General features: G+C 45.1%; 1 protein-coding gene across 6 annotated transcripts in view; it reads right to left on the bottom strand.

Annotated features, from left to right (window-relative positions):
- Positions 1-17,528, bottom strand: part of LOC110514511 (protein Dok-7) — a 60,518-nt gene extending 42,990 nt beyond the window's left edge. For all 6 annotated transcript variants that reach the window (XM_036934303.1, XM_036934305.1, XM_036934308.1 and 3 more), the window contains exons 1-4: positions 17,408-17,528; positions 17,249-17,294; positions 9,010-9,240; positions 4,051-4,251 (exon numbers count right to left, since the gene is read on the bottom strand). In XM_036934303.1, coding sequence (XP_036790198.1) covers positions 4,051-4,251; positions 9,010-9,240; positions 17,249-17,294; positions 17,408-17,461 — 532 coding nt within the window. In that variant the 5' untranslated portion in view covers positions 17,462-17,528. The remainder of the gene's footprint in view (positions 1-4,050; positions 4,252-9,009; positions 9,241-17,248; positions 17,295-17,407) is intronic.
- Between the last annotated feature and the right edge of the window lie 2,472 nt (positions 17,529-20,000).

Here is a 20,000-nt window from a genome sequence, read left to right as displayed (position 1 = left end):
TTCTATTTCTATAATGAACCAACACTCACATTCTATCTGTTCTATTTCTCTACCGTAACAAAACACACCCTTCATTCTGGACATGTCATTCCCCCACTGCTGTTCTGAGGGCAGCTGGCAATATGTAAATGAGGTGGTGGAGAGGGCCGAGGTGATTGGTCTGAGATGGCTCTAGGGGGAGTGGTATTTATAGAGTGAAGAAACAAGACACTCGTATTAAGGCCCAGGAGAGTGTGTCTCTCTCTCTCTCAAACACACACACACACGCACCCTTGCTATGGTAAAGACCGTTGTCATTGGTCCTGAAAGGCCCGTTACGGTAGAGACAGGCCCGTTACGGTAGAGACAGTTGTCATTGGTCCTGACAGGCCCGTTACGGTAAAGACAGGCCCGTTACGGTAGAGACAGTTGTCATTGGTCCTGACAGGCCCGTTACGGTAAAGACAGGCCCGTTACGGTAAGGACAGTTGTCATTGGTCCTGACAGGCCCGTTACGGTAAAGACAGGCCCGTTACGGTAAGGACAGTTGTCATTGGTCCTGACAGGCCCGTTATGGTAAAGACAGGCCCGTTACGGTAAAGACAGTTGTCCTTGGTCCTGACAGGCCCGTTACGGTAAAGACAGTTGTCATTGGTCCTGACAGGCCCGTTACGGTAAAGACAGGCCCGTTACGGTAAGGACAGTTGTCATTGGTCCTGAAAGGCCCGTTACGGTAAAGACAGGCCCGTTACGGTAGAGACAGTTGTCATTGGTCCTGACAGGCCCGTTACGGTAGAGACAGTAGTCATTGGTCCTGACAGGCCCGTTACGGTAAAGACAGGCCCGTTACGGTAGAGACAGTTGTCCTTGGTCCTGACAGGCCTGTTACGGTAAGGACAGTTGTCATTGGTCCTGACAGGCCCGTTACGGTAAGGACAGTTGTCTTTGGTCCTGACAGGCCCGTTACGGTAAAGATAGGCCCGTTACGGTAAAGACAGTTGTCTTTGGTCCTGACAGGCCTGTTACGGTAAAGACAGGCCCGTTACGGTAAAGACAGTTGTCATTGGTCCTGACAGGCCTGTTACGGTAAGGACAGTTGTCATTGGTCCTGACAGGCCTGTTACGGTAAAGACAGTTGTCATTGGTCCTGACAGGCGTGTTACGGTAAAGACAGTTGTCATTGGTCCTGACAGGCGTGTTACGGTAAAGACAGTTGTCTTTGGTCCTGACAGGCCCGTTACGGTAAAGACAGGCCCGTTACGGTAAAGACAGTTGTCATTGGTCCTGACAGGCCTGTTACGGTAAGGACAGTTGTCATTGGTCCTGACAGGCCTGTTACGGTAAAGACAGTTGTCATTGGTCCTGACAGGCCCGTTACGGTAAAGACAGTTGTCATTGGTCCTGACAGGCGTGTTACGGTAAAGACAGTTGTCTTTGGTCCTGACAGGCCCGTTACGGTAAAGACAGGCCCGTTACGGTAAAGACAGTTGTCCTTGGTCCTGACAGGCCTGTTACGGTAAAGACAGTTGTCATTGGTCCTGACAGGCCCGTTACGGTAAAGACAGTTGTCCTTGGTCCTGACAGGCCTGTTACGGTAAAGACAGTTGTCATTGGTCCTGACAGGCCCGTTACGGTAAGGACAGTTGACACGAGCACATAATTACTCATTCATTTTGTACAACAATTAGATGTAAAGCCTCATACTTGAGACTCCTGTATAAACAGCGTTATGGTAATGTGGCCGTATTGTCTCTCATGAGTTTCACCACATTGCACCAACCGGACCAGTTCGTAAACTGGATTCTTCACCGATCTTTTACACTTTCTCCGGAACATGAATGTCGTTCGGACCTCCAGTTCTGTGAGGTGGAAGAAATTCCTTTGTTCTCTCTATGAAAACTCACTCTCTCTATATAGTCTGACCACGAGGCAGGATTCTCCTCCAGGAATTTACGACCTGAGGTGGCAGCAGCCTGGGTGTAGGAGAGACAGAGGGAGGTGGAATAGTGCTCGTTGTACCCAAAGAGGGCAACGTCATGACAGTGTGTGTGTGTGTGTGTGTGTGTGTATTATAAAAACCTATTTGATATGCCTGCAGTTTAGAGTGACCCCGTGGACATAATAAACCAGTAGATATGAGGGTCTGACATACCAACCAACTGTACTGTACTGAGATACCAACTATACTGTACTGTACTGAGATACCAACTATACTGTACTGAGATACCAACTATACTGTACTGAGATACCAACTATACTGTACTGTACTGAGATACCAACTATACTGTACTGAGATACCAACTATACTGTACTGAGATACCAACTATACTGTACTGTGATACCAACCAACTGTACTGTACTGAGATACCAACTATACTGTACTGAGATACCAACTATACTGTACTGTGATACCAACCAACTGTACTGTACTGAGATACCAACTATACTGTACTGAGATACCAACTATACTGTACTGAGATACCAACCAACTGTACTGTACTGATATACCAACTATACTGTACTGAGATACCAACTATACTGTACTGAGATACCAACCAACTGTACTGTACTGAGATACCAACTATACTGTACTGAGATACCAACTATACTGTACTGAGATACCAACTATACTGTACTCTGAGATACCAACTATACTGTACTGAGATACCAACTATACTGTACTCAGAGATACTAACTATACTGTACTCTGAGATACCAACTATACTGTACTGAGATACCAACTATACTGTACTGAGATACCAACTATACTGTACTGAGATACCAACTATACTGTACTCTGAGATACCAACTATACTGTACTGAGATACCAACTATACTGTACTGAGATAAACTATACTGTACTGTACTGAGATACCAACTATACTGTACTGAGATACCAACTATACTGTACTGAGAAAAACTATACTGTACTCAGAGATACTAACTATACTGTACTCTGAGATACCAACTATACTGTACTGAGATACCAACTATACTGTACTGAGATAAACTATACTGTACTGAAATACCAACTATACTGTACTGAGATACCAACTATACTGTACTGAGATACCAACTATACTGTACTGAGATACCAACTATACTGTACTCTGAGATACCAACTATACTGTACTCTGAGATACCAACTATACTGTACTCTGAGATACCAACTATACTGTACTCTGAGATACCAACTATACTGTACTCTGAGATAAACTATACTGTACTGAAATACCAACTATACTGTACTGAGATACCAACTATACTGTACTGAGATACCAACTATACTGTACTGAGATACCAACTATACTGTACTGAGATACCAACTATACTGTACTGAGATACCAACTATACTGTACTGAGATAAACTATACTGTACTGAGATAAACTATACTGTACTCTGAGATATCTACCAACCACAAAACAGGGACAATGTACTGCTGGGATGGAACAAAAGCCTGCACACCTCGATTTCTCCAGGACCAGAGATGGAGGCCACAGACCTGGTGAACTGTCACTATGGAAATGTTTTGGAATTCAAAACAATTCCATTTAATTCTTATTAAAACTAGCTAACCCGTTGACACAGTGAGTTCCATTCTCAAAAGTAGTGCACTATATAGGGAATAGGGTGCCATAGGGCTCTGCTCTAAAGTAGTGCACTATTTAGGGAATAGGGTGCCATAGGCCTCTGGTCTAAAGTAGTGTACTACATAGGGAATAGGGTGCCATAGGGCTCTGGTCTAAAGTAGAGCACTACATAGGGTTCCATAGGGCTCTGGTCTAAAGTAGTGCACTATATAGGGAATAGGGTGCCGTAGGGCTCTGGTCTAAAGTAGTGCACTACATAGGGAATAGGGCTCTGGTCTAAAGTAGTGCGCTACATAGGGTGCCATAGGGCTCTGGTCTAAAGTAGTGCACTATATAGGGAATAGTGTGCCATAGGGCTCTGGTCTAAAGTAGTGCACTATATAGGGAATAGTGTGCCATAGGGTTCTGGTCTAAAGTAGTGCCCTACATAGGGAATAGGGTGCCATTTGGGACACTGTCCCTTTGTGGTTCCATACTCACAGTATCCACATCTAGTGCCACCCTCAAAAACAAAGCCATTGGGCACGTCGCCATAGCGACGCAGGTCTGACAGCTTCCACTGGCCAATCACGGCCGGCGGGAGGTCCCTAGTGAGGACCAGTAGGTTGTTGCACAGGTGCAAGGAGGCGGGACCACTCTCTAGCTTAGTTCCTGGCTGAACACCTACACTGAACCTGTGGACTGGTTGAGAGAGAAAGAGAGCAAGAGAGGGGGGAGAGAGGGAGGTAGAGATAGAGGGAGATAGAGAGAGAGAGAGAGGGGGGAAGGGGGAGGGAGAGAGAGAGCGAGAGAGAGAGAGAGATTAATTATTATTCAAACTAAGCTAAAGGCAAAGAGAGCCGCTGTCACACACCATGAGTTCTGTATCAATCAGAGACATAATGAAGGTAACACACACGGATCATAAGTCTAGGACAGTATACACACACACGGATCATAAGTCTAGGACAGTATACACACACACGGATCATTAGTCTAGGACAGTATACACACACACGGATCATTAGTCTAGGACAGTATACACACACACGGATCATAAGTCTAGGACAGTATACAGTACACACGGATCATAAGTCTAGGACAGTATACACACACACGGATCATTAGTCTAGGACAGTATACACACACACGGATCATATGTCTAGGACAGTATACAGTACACATACACACGGATCATAAGTCTAGGACAGTATACATACACACGGATCATAAGTCTAGGACAGTATACAGTACACACGGATCATAAGTCTAGGACAATATACACACACACGGATCATTAGTCTAGGACAGTATACAGTACATACACACGGATCATAAGTCTAGGACAGTATACACACACACAGATCATTAGTCTAGGACAGTATACACACACACACGGATCATAAGTCTAGGACAGTATACACACACAGATCATAAGTCTAGGACAGTATACACACACACGGATCATATGTCTAGGACAGTATACACACACACAGATCATTAGTCTAGGACAGTATACAGTACATACACACGGATCATTAGTCTAGGACAGTATACACACACACGGATCATATGTCTAGGACAGTATACAGTACACACGGATCATTAGTCTAGGACAGTATACATACACACGGAGCATTAGTCTAGGACAGTATACAGTACACACACACGGATCATTAGTCTAGGACAGCATACAGTACAGACACACAGATCATAAGTCTAGGACAGTATACATACACACGGATCATAAGTCTAGGACAGTATACACACACACAGATCATACGTCTAGGACAGTATACATACACACGGATCGTAAGTCTAGGACAGTATACATACACACGGATCGTAAGTCTAGGACAGTATACAGTACACACGGATCGTAAGTCTAGGACAGTATACACACACACGGATCATAAGTCTAGGACAGTATACACACACACGGATCATTAGTCTAGGACAGTATACACACACACGGATCATAAGTCTAGGACAGTATACACACACACGGATCATACGTCTAGGACAGTATACATACACACGGATCATAAGTCTAGGACAGTATACAGTACACACGGATCATAAGTCTAGGACAGTATACAGTACACACACACGGATCATAAGTCTAGGACAGTATACAGTACACACGGATCATAAGTCTAGGACAGTATACAGTACACACGGATCATAAGTCTAGGACAGTATACAGTACACACGGATCATAAGTCTAGGACAGTATACAGTACACACACAAGGCTGGGTGATTGACAGTATACAGTACACACACACGGCTGGGTGATTGACAGTATACAGTATACAGTACACACGGATCATAAGTCTAGGACAGTATACAGTACACACACACGGCTGGGTGATTGACAGTATACAGTACACACACAAGGCTGGGTGATTGATGCCAGTATTAATGATGATTAAACGCTCTCTGTTGTGCTCTGCTGGCTGTGATCTGTCATCAATGGGTTCAGTCCTCTCTCTCTCTCTCTCTCTGCTGGCTGTGATCTGTCGTCAATGGGGCTTGCGAAAGTATTCACCCCCCTTGGCATTTTTCCTATTTTGTTGCCTTACAACATGGAATGCATTTTTTTTTTTTTTTTTTTGGGGGGGGGGGGGGGGGGGGGGGGGGTTGTATCATTTGATTTAAGTCATACTACAGATTCTCAATTGGATTGAGGTCTGGGCTTTGACTAGGCCATTCAAATACATTTACATGTTTCCCCTTAAACCACTCGAGTGTTGCTTTAGCAGTATGCTTAGGGTCACTGTCTTGCTGGAAGGTGAACCTCCGTCCCGGTGTAACTGCTAAACTGCTTGCTGTACTGCGTGATTGTACACATGGATTGGATTGTGGGTTTACTACCGTGTTAGTTCTAGTTTGTTGACTATATAACGTTAATATGGTGACTACGATGTAGACTGTGTAGCGGTTAGCGGTTAGTGGTTAGCGGTTAGTGGTTAGCTGTTAGCGGTTAGTTGTTAGCGGTTAGCTGTTAGTGGTTAGCTGTTAGTGGTTAGCTGCTAGTGGTTAGCGGTTATGCTATGAAGGTTTGGCTTGGAGACGTTTTTGCACCTGGTCACAGACGGCTGTTGTTTTGTGAGCTGAAATCCACAAGCGAAAGGAAAAGGTGAGGAGGAGGAGGAGGAGGAGAGAGAGCGTAGATGCTAGAAGGAATTATACAACAAGCAAAGTGATGATGCTGTATGTGGCTGCTATGAAAGGGAACTGTGTGGGTGATAACGGGTGTATTTGGGCGGCAGGTAGCCTTGTGGTTAGAGCGTTGGGCCTGTAACCGAAAGGTTGCAAGTTCGAATCCCCGAGCTGACAAGGTACAAATCTGTCCTTCTGCCCCTGAACAAGGCAGTTAACCCACTGTTCCTAGACCGTCATTGAAAATAAGACTTTGTTCTTAACTGACTTGCCTAGTTAAATAAAGATTACAAAAATTATAATTCCACCAATCTTGTTGCATAAATGTTTCTTCAAGGGAAGCAAATTGAACGAAACCCGGGAGAGACCTACTTGAATTGGTCCAATAGAAAACTCTTTATTTTAGTTGCAAAACGTTTTGAAAAAAAAGGTTTTGAAACTGTTTGGACTAATGATTAGACCCCAGACCAGCTAGATGCGGGCGATATTGAATGTGTCGCTGTCTGTCACCGTGATTACGACAATCTGTCTCTCGACCTGTGTGCGCCTACGTTGTAAACGTTCATTCGTAGGCCGGGTTGTAGCCTCCTCATGATGGGTACAGGGAAAATATGAGTATCATGTAGTAACCTAAACCTATGGATGTGACATTGAACTGGGTGGATATGAATGACAGTAACCTAAACCTATCACTGTTACATTGAACTGGGTGAATGACAGTAACCTAAACCTGTCACTGTTACATTGAACTGGGTGGATATGAATGACAGTAACCTAAACCTATCACTGTTACATTGAACTGGGTGAATATGAATGACAGTAACCTAAACCTGTCACTGTTACATTGAACTGGGTGAATATGAATGACAGTAACCTAAACCTGTCACTGTTACATTGAACTGGGTGAATGACAGTAACCTAAACCTGTCACTGTTACATTGAACTGGGTGAATATGAATGACAGTAACCTAAACCTGTCACTGTTACATTGAACTGGGTGAATGACAGTAACCTAAACCTGTCACTGTTACATTGAACTGGGTGAATGACAGTAACCTAAACCTGTCACTGTTACATTGAACTGGGTGAATATGAATGACAGTAACCTAAACCTGTCACTGTTACATTGATCTGGGTGAATGACAGTAACCTAAACCTGTCACTGTTACATTGAACTGGGTGAATATGAATGACAGTAACCTAAACCTGTCACTGTTACATTGAACTGGGTGAATATGAATGACAGTAACCTAAACCTGTCACTGTTACATTGAACTGGGTGAATATGAATGACAGTAACCTAAATCTGTCACTGTTACATTGAACTGGGTGAATATGAATGACAGTAACCTAAACCTGTCACTGTTACATTGAACTGGGTGAATGACAGTAACCTAAACCTATCACTGTTACATTGAACTGGGTGAATATGAATGACAGTAACCTAAACCTGTCACTGTTACATTGAACTGGGTGAATATGAATGACAGTAACCTAAACCTGTCACTGTTACATTGAACTGGGTGAATGACAGTAACCTAAACCTATCACTGTTACATTGAACTGGGTGAATATGAATGACAGTAACCTAAACCTGTCACTGTTACATTGAACTGGGTGAATATGAATGACAGTAACCTAAACCTATCACTGTTACATTGAACTGGGTGAATATGAATGACAGTAACCTAAACCTGTCACTGTTACATTGAACTGGGTGAATATGAATGACAGTCATCCAACCTGCTGTAATTGAAATAAGGCCATGCTCATTAAACAAACCAAAAACTATCCTCCCTAATGTTGACGACACCAACCGCCACTGGTCTAGACTGAGATGTATTTATTAAACCAACTTCTTCACAAACTCCGGCGCACACACACACACACGCACGCACACACACACACACACAGACAGACACAGACACAGACACACGAGGCACACACACACTACTTCCCCCCCTCCACCCTACCTTCTCCCAGTCTGTATCTCAGCCTACCTTCTCCCAGGCTGTATCTCAGCCTACCTTCTCCCAGGCTGTAGCTCAACCTACCTTCTCCCAGGCTGTAGCTCAGCCTACCTTCTCCCAGGCTGTATCTCAGCCTACCTTCTCCCAGTCTGTATCTCAGCCTACCTTCTCCCAGGCTGTATCTCAGCCTACCTTCTCCCAGTCTGTATCTCAGCCTACCTTCTCCCAGGCTGTATCTCAGCCTACCTTCTCCCAGGCTGTATCTCAGCCTACCTTCTCCCAGGCTGTAGCTCAGCCTACCTTCTCCCAGGCTGTATCTCAGCCTACCTTCTCCCAGGCTGTATCTCAGCCTAGCGTCCCATGCCGTCAGCCCCTCTCTGCTGTCGAAGCCCAGTCCCACTGTGTGTCCCAGACAGAGGATGGTGAGGGTGTAGGCCACCCCGTCGTACCCTAACCCCGGCTCCACTCCACAGATCCCCTCCAAGGTCATCTGCAGCCGCTCACGACGACCCCTGACCTTATCGGACTTATCCCGGTAGACCAGGAGAGAGAGGCAGTCTGGGTAGAGAGGGAGGAGAGGAGAGATGGTGAAATCATTTTGAACATAGAATCCCTTTTAGAGATAGATGGGAGGGGTTGAGGGGAGCTGAAGGACTGGATGGTGTTCAGAGATAGATGGGAGGGGTTGAGGGGAGAGGAAGGATGGGACTGGATGGTGTTCAGAGATAGATGGGAGGGGTTGAGGGGAGCTGAAGGATGGGACTGGATGGTGTTCAGAGATAGATGGGAGGGGCTGAGGGGAGAGGAAGGATGGGACTGGATGGTGTTCAGAGATAGATGGGAGGGGTTGAGTGGAGCTGAAGGATGGGACTGGATGGTGTTCAGAGATAGATGGGAGGGGTTGAGTGGAGCTGAAGGATGGGACTGGATGGTGTTCAGAGATAGATGGGAGGGGTTGAGGGGAGCTGAAGGATGGGACTGGATGGTGTTCAGAGATAGATGGGAGGGGTTGAGGGGAGCTGAAGGATGGGACTGGATGGTGTTCAGAGATAGATGGGAGGGGTTGAGGGGAGCTGAAGGACTGGATGGTGTTCAGAGATAGATGGGAGGGGTTGAGGGGAGCTGAAGGATGGGACTGGATGGTGTTCAGAGATAGATGGGAGGGGTTGAAGGGAGCTGAAGGCTGGGACTGGATGGTGTTCAGAGATAGATGGGAGGGGTTGAAGGGAGCTGAAGGCTGGGACTGGATGGTGTTCAGAGATAGATGGGAGGGGTTGAGGGGAGCTGAAGGATGGGACTGGATGGTGTTCAGAGATAGATGGGAGGGGTTGAGGGGAGCTGAAGGATGGGACTGAATGGTGTTCAGAGATAGATGGGAGGGGTTGAGGGGAGCTGAAGGATGGGACTGGATGGTGTTCAGAGATAGATGGGAGGGGTTGAGGGGAGCTGAAGGATGGGACTGGATGGTGTTAAGAGATAGATGGGAGGGGTTGAGGGGAGCTGAAGGCTGGGACTGGATGGTGTTCAGAGATAGATGGGAGGGGTTGAAGGGAGCTGAAGGCTGGGACTGGATGGTGTTCAGAGATAGATGGGAGGGGTTGAAGGGAGCTGAAGGCTGGGACTGGATGGTGTTCAGAGATAGATGGGAGGGGTTGAGGGGAGCTGAAGGCTGGGACTGGATGGTGTTCAGAGATAGATGGGAGGGGTTGAGGGGAGCTGAAGGATGGGACTGGATGGTGTTCAGAGATAGATGGGAGGGGTTGAGGGGAGCTGAAGGATGGGACTAGATGGTGTTCAGAGATAGATTGGAGGGGTTGAAGGGAGCTGAAGGCTGGGACTGGATGGTGTTCAGAGATAGATGGGAGGGGTTGAAGGGAGCTGAAGGCTGGGACTGGATGGTGTTCAGAGATAGATGGGAGGGGTTGAGGGGAGCTGAAGGATGGGACTGGATGGTGTTCAGAGATAGATGGGAGGGGTTGAGGGGAGCTGAAGGATGGGACTGGATGGTGTTCAGAGATAGATGGGAGGGGTTGAGGGGAGCTGAAGGATGGGACTGGATGGTGTTCAGAGATAGATGGGAGGGGTTGAGGGGAGCTGAAGGATGGGACTGGATGGTGTTAAGAGATAGATGGGAGGGGTTGAGGGGAGCTGAAGGCTGGGACTGGATGGTGTTCAGAGATAGATGGGAGGGGTTGAAGGGAGCTGAAGGCTGGGACTGGATGGTGTTCAGAGATAGATGGGAGGGGTTGAAGGGAGCTGAAGGCTGGGACTGGATGGTGTTCAGAGATAGATGGGAGGGGTTGAAGGGAGCTGAAGGCTGGGACTGGATGGTGTTCAGAGATAGATGGGAGGGGTTGAGGGGAGGTGAAGGATGGGACTGGATGGTGTTCAGAGATAGATGGGAGGGGTTGAGGGGAGCTGAAGGACTGGATGGTGTTCAGAGATAGATGGGAGGGGTTGAAGGGAGCTGAAGGCTGGGACTGGATGGTGTTCAGAGATAGATGGGAGGGGTTGAAGGGAGCTGAAGGCTGGGACTGGATGGTGTTCAGAGATAGATGGGAGGGGTTGAAGGGAGCTGAAGGCTGGGACTGGATGGTGTTCAGAGATAGATGGGAGGGCTTGAGGGGAGGTGAAGGACTGGATGATGTTCAGAGATAGATGGGAGGGGTTGAGGGGAGCTGAAGGCTGGGACTGGATGGTGTTCAGAGATAGATGGGAGGGGTTGAGGGGAGCTGAAGGACTGGATGGTGTTCAGAGATAGATGGGAGGGGTTAAGGGGAGCTGAAGGGACTGGATGGTGTTCAGAGATAGATGGGAGGGGTTGAGGGGAGCTGAAAGGACTGGGTGGTGTTCAGAGATAGATGGGAGGGGTTGAGGGGAGCTGAAAGGACTGGATGGTGTTCAGAGATAGATGTGAGGGGTTGAGGGGAGCTGAAGGACTGGATGGTGTTCATAGATGGGAGGGGTTGAGGGGAGCTGAAGGACTGGATGATGTTCAGAGATAGAAAGGAGGGGTTGAGGGGAGCTGAAGGACTGGATGATGTTCAGAGATAGAAAGGAGGGGTTGAGGGGAGCTGAAGGCTGGGACTGGATGGTGTTCAGAGATAGATGGGAGGGGTTGAGGGGAGCTGAAGGATGGGACTGGATGGTGTTCAGAGATAGATGGGAGGGGTTGAGGGGAGCTGAAGGATGGGACTGGATGGTGTTCAGAGATAGATGGGAGGGGTTGAGGGGACATTAATAGAAGATCTGCAATATTAAATCTGATCTACCCCCTAAAAACAAAAATAAATAAAAAATAACCCCTTCTAATATGTAACAGAACAATAACCCCTTCTAATATGTAACAGGACAATAACCCCTTCTAATATGTAACAGGACAATAACCCCTTCTAATATGTAACAGGACAATAACCCCTTCTAACATGTAACAGAACATGTAACAGAACAATAACCCCTTCTAATATGTAACAGGACAATAACCCCTTGTAATATGTAACAGAACAATAACCCCTTCTAATATGTAACAGAATTCTATAGTAATATGTGTAATGTGTAGTAATATGTAATTCTATAGACAGAATATTATAGAACTTGATTTGCCCTGGAGAATTAGTCCTGGTTGTATGAGAGTGTAACAGTATAACTTTAGGCCGTCCCCTCGCCCATACCCGGGCGCGAACCAGGGACCCTCTGCACACATCGCTCCACAAAAGCCGCGGCCCTTGCAGAGCAAAGGGGGAACAACTACTTCAAGGTCTCAGAGCGAGTGACGTCACCGATTGAAACGCTATTTAGCGCTGCACCACCGCTAACTAGCTAGCCATTTCACATCCGTTACAAGAGCAATTCTCAATTAGTCCTGGTCGTATGAGAGCAATTCTCAATTAGTCCTGGTCGTATGAGAGCAATTCTCAATTAGTCCTGGTCGTATGAGAGCAATTCTCAATTAGTCCTGGTCGTATGAGAGCAATTCTCAATTAGTCCTGGTCGTATGAGAGCAATTCTCAATTAGTCCTGGTTGTATGAGAGCAATTCTCAATTAGTCCTGGTTGTATGAGAGCAATTCTCAATTAGTCCTGGTTGGATGAGAGCAATTCTCAATTAGTCCTGGTTGTATGAGAGCAATTCTCAATTAGTCCTGGTTGTATGAGAGCAATTCTCAATTAGTCTTGGTTGTATGAGAGCAATTCTCAATTAGTCCTGGTTGGATGAGAGCAATTCTCAATTAGTCCTGGTTGTATGAGAGCAATTCTCAATTAGTCTTGGTTGTATGAGAGCAATTCTCAATTAGTCCTGGTCGTATGAGAGCAATTCTCAATTAGTCCTGGTCGTATGAGAGCAATTCTCAATTAGTCCTGGTCGTATGAGAGCAATTCTCAATTAGTCCTGGTTGGATGAGAGCAATTCTCAATTAGTCCTGGTCGTATGAGAGCAATTCTCAATTAGTCCTGGTCGTATGAGAGCAATTCTCAATTAGTCCTGGTTGGATGAGAGCAATTCTCAATTAGTCCTGGTTGTATGAGAGCAATTCTCAATTAGTCCTGGTTGTATGAGAGCAATTCTCAATTAGTCCTGGTTGTATGAGAGCAATTCTCAATTAGTCCTGGTTGTATGAGAGCAATTCTCAATTAGTCCTGGTTGTATGAGAGCAATTCTCAATTAGTCCTGGTTGTATGAGAGCAATTCTCAATTAGTCCTGGTCGTATGAGAGCAATTCTCAATTAGTCCTGGTCGTATGAGAGCAATTCTCAATTAGTCCTGGTTGGATGAGAGCAATTCTCAATTAGTCCTGGTCGTATGAGAGCAATTCTCAATTAGTCCTGGTTGTATGAGAGCAATTCTCAATTAGTCCTGGTTGTATGAGAGCAATTCTCAATTAGTCCTGGTCGTATGAGAGCAATTCTCAATTAGTCCTGGTTGTATGAGAGCAATTCTCAATTAGTCCTGGTTGTATGAGAGCAATTCTCAATTAGTCCTGGTTGTATGAGAGCAATTCTCAATTAGTCCTGGTTGTATGAGAGCAATTCTCAATTAGTCCTGGTTGTATGAGAGCAATTCTCAATTAGTCCTGGTCGGATGAGAGCAATTCTCAATTAGTCCTGGTTGTATGAGAGCAATTCTCAATTAGTCCTGGTTGTATGAGAGCAATTCTCAATTAGTCCTGGTTGTATGAGAGCAATTCTCAATTAGTTCTGGTTGGATGAGAGCAATTCTCAATTAGTCCTGGTCGTATGAGAGCAATTCTCAATTAGTCCTGGTTGGATGAGAGCAATTCTCAATTAGTCCTGGTCGTATGAGAGCAATTCTCAATTAGTCCTGGTTGTATGAGAGCATTTCTCATTTACAGCCAGCCTACATACAAGTATGAAATACACGTTTGATGGAAATCAGGTCAACTGCCCCTTTAGGCCGTTTAAAACCCAGATAAGTTGGTATCTGTGTGGCATCGATATGAATCAGAAACATTCAAAACAGGCTAACCAATCAGGGATGTGGCTGTGGTTGGCTTATGATTTTTGAAGCGGTGTCAATGATTTATTAATATATTTAAACGTACTATAGACACCATAACGTTAATGTGTATATTTTAAATGTATACCTTTGTGGGTTCTTCATTCAATTGGAACAGATTGTAAATAACATGTTATATAACATAATATAGTCTAACATCCTAATGTAAATCATATATATAGGCCTCTTGTGTGTATCTGTCAGCAAAATGGTTGCCATAGAGATGAGTCTGTACATTGTCAGTCAACAAAAGTGGTTGCTACAGAGATGAGTCTGTACATTGTCAGTCAACAAAGTGGTTGCTACAGAGATGAGTCTGTACATTGTCAGTCAACAAAAGTGGTTGCTATAGAGATGAGTCTGTACATTGTCAGTCAACAAAGTGGTTGCTACAGAGATGAGTCTGTACATTGTCAGTCAACAAAGTGGTTGCTATAGAGATAAGTCTGTACATAGTCAGTCAACAAAGCTGTCATAGCAACGCTAACACAGCTGAGTGATCCTGGTCCAGCTGTAGACCAACTAACACTATCAATACAGACATCCTGCTGTCATAGCAACGCTAACACAGCTGAGTGATCCTGGTCCAGCTGTAGACCAACTAACACTATCAATACAGACTTCCTGCTGTCATAGCAACACTAACACAGCTGAGTGATCCTGGTCCAGTTGAAGACTAACTAACACTATCAATACAGACTTCCTGCTGTCATAGCAACGCTAACACAGCTGAGTGATCCTGGTCCAGTTGAAGACTAACTAACACTATCAATACAGACTTCCTGCTGTCATAGCAACGCTAACACAGCTGAGTGATCCTGGTCCAGCTGAAGACTAACTAACACTATCAATACAGACTTCCTGCTGTCATAGCAACGCTAACACAGCTGAGTGATCCTGGTCCAGTTGAAGACTAACTAACACTATCAATACAGACTTCCTGCTGTCATAGCAACGCTAACACAGCTGAGTGATCCTGGTCCAGCTGAAGACTAACTATTGATATAGACACCAACAGGCTCAGAGACAGTTTCTATCTACAAGTCATCAGACTGCTGAACACTTGAACTGGACTGACCACCTGCACTGATTCTCCGCACCTCAACACACATCACAACTGCTGCTACCAGACTATTAATAGTGCTCAATGTATAAGTAACAGGTGTGAAATGGCTAGCTTAGTTAGCTTATAGCATTTCAATCGGTGACGTCACTCGCTCTGAGACCTTGAAGTAGTTGGTTCCTCCTTTGCTCTGCAAGGGCCGTGGCTTTTTTTGTGGCACGACAGGTAACGATGCTTCGTGGGTGTCAGTTGTTGACGTGTGCAGAGGGTCCCTGGTTCCGGGTCGGGGCGAGGAGAGGGACGGAAGCTATACTGTTACATATACACTGCCCATCCATCCTCCCTTCCCAATACACATAACACAAGGGTGCCGACAGAGAGGGCTGCCTCGCTTCTAGTCCTTAGGAAAGTGTACAGTATTATTATTTTTTTTTAATTTTATAAAAAGTGTTATTACATACAGCCGGGAAGAACTATTGGATATTTGAGCGGCATCAACTTACCAGAAACTGCACCTTAACCTACGCCGCTCTGACATCACTCGTCCGTATATTTATATTCATATATTCTTATTCCATTCCTTACTTAGATGTGTGTTTTTATTTATTTGTTGTGGAATTGCTCAGAATATATGTATTACATCAGGAGAGAAGTGGCCAATGAGACCCCACCGTGACAGAGGGGGAGGGCCGTCCGAGGGACATAACAGACCAATTAGACCCCACCGTGACAGAGAGGGAGGGCCGTCCGAGGGACATAACAGACCAATTAGACCCCACCGTGACAGAGAGGGAGGGCTGTCTGAGGGACATAACAGACCAATTAGACGTCTCCGTGACAGAGGGAGGGCTGTCCGAGGAACATAACAGACCAATTAGACCCCACCGTGATAGAGAGGGAGGGCTGTCCGAGGGACATAACAGACCAATTAGACCCCACCGTGACAGAGAGGGAGGACTGTCCGAGGAACATAACAGACCAATTAGACCCCACCGTGACAGAGAGGGAGGGCTGTCCGAGGAACATAACAGCACAGCCCCATCAAGGAAGGAAATGTCCAATAAACAGCCACACTGGCGCCCAATCGGTCTCCTCAAAGGCATTGGAACACAGGATCTCGTGGGAATCACTCTTAGAACTAGAATCACTGTCTATGTATTCCAGAACACAAGGCACATGTTGTTCTAGAACATGTTGACGGCTCGACACAATACACCTTTTAGTTCCACTGAGAGACAATGTCTGAAGAAAGGAACATTACAAACACAGCTGTGTCTCTCCAAGTGTTTCAGTCTGTTTCTCTATTCTCATCTTATCACTGCTCTTCAGAGAGACACACACACACACACACAGTCTCACACACACACACAGTCTCGCACACACACAGTCTCACACACACACACACACACACACACACACACACACACACACACACACACACACACACACACACACACACACACACACACACCAGGGAAAGCAATTAACCAGAATGATATGGTATACTTCTTATGTAAGCCTTTGGTTTTAGACAGGTAGCATAGGTAGCTAAACTAGCCTGACTTTATTGCTTGGACACAACTAAGTCCTGTAAGTGGTCTAAGCATTGAAATACATGCTAAAACAGTTTGTTAAACCAACTTGCCCAGTCTTCTCAAGGCGTTTGTGTTAAAGGCAAACAGAAGCGTATAACTTTTTAAATCCATGTGTTAAGTGTAGCGCGACCCCCCCCCCCCCCCCCCCCCTCCACACACACACACACACACACACACGTGTAACCGTGGTTATGTGATATTTGCACTATGCGCTCCGGTTGGCGCGTCGCCATATGACACATTGACAAGTCGCGCTTACTTTTAATTCCTGAAAATCTTATTGGTGAAAGAAGATTACAGTAGAAAACATTTAAAAAGACTGCTAAATTATTTTTTTTAAATGTTGGGAGACATTTAATACATGTAGTATTAGTTGGTTGCTTCGTAGACCTACCTGCGACTGGGGACGGCTTCCGCAACGCGACCCAACGACTCTTCCACTGCAAAGCAACGTTAAAGCAAATACAACAAACAGTCAAATCAACGCGTTATTGTATTAACGGTTAACTTCCGGGAAACGTTTTGAAGATGTCATTTTAAAGGTGATAAGAACCTTTTTCCCATCTCTGAATTTAACTTGTCCTTCCACTACAACTGTATCCGTCATCTTCTGACATAGCTCAGAACAGCTGACTGTGTGTGTGTGTGTGTGTGTGTGTGTGTGCGCGCACCCGCTGCCCGGTCCAATTCCTGACAGTTGGGGTCACTTTCAAAATAACTTTTTAGCGGCCCACCCCCCACCGGCGGCGGCCCTCACACACACCACTCTACCCCTCCAGAAAACTCGCCACACACGCGGGGAAAGGGGCCAGCCACCCACCGAGGGGCCAGCCGATAGTTTGCGCAGTTGTTAGCTAGTGTCAAGGGTGATTGTTTACAATGTCGTCGATTAAATGAAAGTTACATGGTAAGCATAGCTTTCACTAAGCTCATAGGGTTATCATGCTTTTATAGACCAGGGGTGGACTGGGACCAGATGTAGACCTTGGAATTTATAACACACCCATTTTTAGCCAAATAATTATAATTTTGGGCAAAAAAAAGAAAAAAAAAAGTTAGATAGGCCCACTGGGCTACATATAGACCAGCCCATCTGGCATTTGCCAGAAATGCCAGAAGGTCAGTCCGCCCCTGCCTTAGACCACAGAGATGCCTGTTCTACTCATTCTGATTCTACAGCTAGACAGGGCTATATACTGACATAGCCTACTGTCTAAATCTCCCCACTGGGCAAAAAAAATGTTAAATCAACGTTGTTTCAACATCATTTCAACCCAAAACATCAATGTGAAGATGTGGAAAACTGATCGGTTTAAGAAAAAGTCATCAACATGAGGGAATGTTGTCTTTTTTTCATCCAATTTACATGGTGCCATTTTTGTTGTTGAATTCACATCAAACAAGTGTAAATCCAAACAAGGTCACAGTAACATGCTTTCCACCAGGATGATGCCGCACCTGTCACACCCTGGCCTTAGTTATCTTTGTTTTCTTTATTATTTTGGTTAGGTCAGGGTGTGACATGGGGGATTTATGTGTTTTGTCTGGTCTAGGGGTTTTGTATGTTTATGGGGCTGTTTCCTTTCTAGGTAGTTTTGTATGTTTATGGTTGCCTAGATTGGTCCTCAATTAGAGGCAGCTGTCTGTCGTTGTCTCTGATTGGGAACCATATTTAGGCAGCCATATTCTGTGGGTATTTTGTGGGTGATTGTTTCCTGTCTTTGTGTATCTCTTTTGGGTTTTGCCACGTTTATTGTTTTTGTAATCGTGTTCATGTTGAGTTTCTCTCATTAAAAACCATGAACTGGAATTTCAGTTGATTACTATAGCGCCCCCTTTTGGCCAATCAGTGTCGTTTTGTAAAGGCCAGATCTATGGCTAGACGCATCATAATTTTGTCAAAATTAGCCCAGTGGCGTCTGATGTATTGTGTGTGACTAGCATACTGTGAGTACTGGTGTACGAACGGACGGAGACAGATCTATAGTCCCCTATGATTTAATTGTGGGACGGAGATAGATCTATAGTCCCCCTATGATTTAATTATTTAATTGTGGGACAGAGATGGATCTATAGTCCCCCTATGATTTAATTGTGGGACGGAGATAGATCTATAGTCCCCCTATGATTTAATTATTTAATTGTGGGACAGAGACAGATCTATAGTCCCCTATGATTTAATTGTGGGACAGAGACAGATCTATAGTCCCCTATGATTTAATTGTGGGACGGAGATAGATCTATAGTCCCCATATGATTTAATTATTTAATTGTGGGACGGAGATAGATCTATAGTCCCCCTATGATTTAATTGTGGGACCGAGACAGATCCATAGTCCCCCTATGATTTAATTATTTAATTGTGGGACCGAGACAGATCCATAGTCCCCCTATGATTTAATTATTTAATTGTGGGACGGAGATAGATCTATAGTCCCCTATGATTTAATTGTGAGACGGAGACAGATCTATAGTCCCCCTATGATTTAATTGTGAGACGGAGACAGATCTATAGTCCCTCTATGATTTAATTGTGGGACGGAGACAGATCTATAGTCCCTCTATGATTTAATTGTGGGACGGAGATAGATCTATAGTCCCCTATGATTTAATTGTGAGACGGAGACAGATCTATAGTCCCTCTATGATTTAATTGTGGGACGGAGACAGATCTATAGTCCCTCTATGATTTAATTGTGGGACGGAGATAGATCTATAGTCCCCCTATGATTTAATTATTTAATTGTGGGACGGAGACAGATCTATAGTCCCCCTATGATTTAATTGTGGGACGGAGACAGATCTATAGTTCCCCTATGATTTAATTGTGGGACGGAGACAGATCTATAGTCCCCCTATGATTTAATTATTTAATTGTGGGACGGAGATAGATCTATAGTCCCTCCTATGATTTAATTGTGGGACGGAGACAGATCCATAGTCCCTCCTATGATTTAATTATTTAATTGTGGGACGGAGACAGATCTATAGTCCCCTTATGATTTAATTGTGGGACGGAGACAGATCTATAGTCCCCCTATGATTTAATTGTGGGACGGAGACAGATCTATAGTCCCTCCTATGATTTAATTATTTAATTGTGGGACGGAGACAGATCTATAGTCCCTCTATGATTTAATTATTTA

Source organism: Oncorhynchus mykiss, chromosome 10 (assembly GCF_013265735.2).
Source record: "Oncorhynchus mykiss isolate Arlee chromosome 10, USDA_OmykA_1.1, whole genome shotgun sequence".
NCBI lineage: Eukaryota > Metazoa > Chordata > Actinopteri > Salmoniformes > Salmonidae > Oncorhynchus > Oncorhynchus mykiss.
This window is presented reverse-complemented; position numbering and strand designations above follow the sequence as displayed.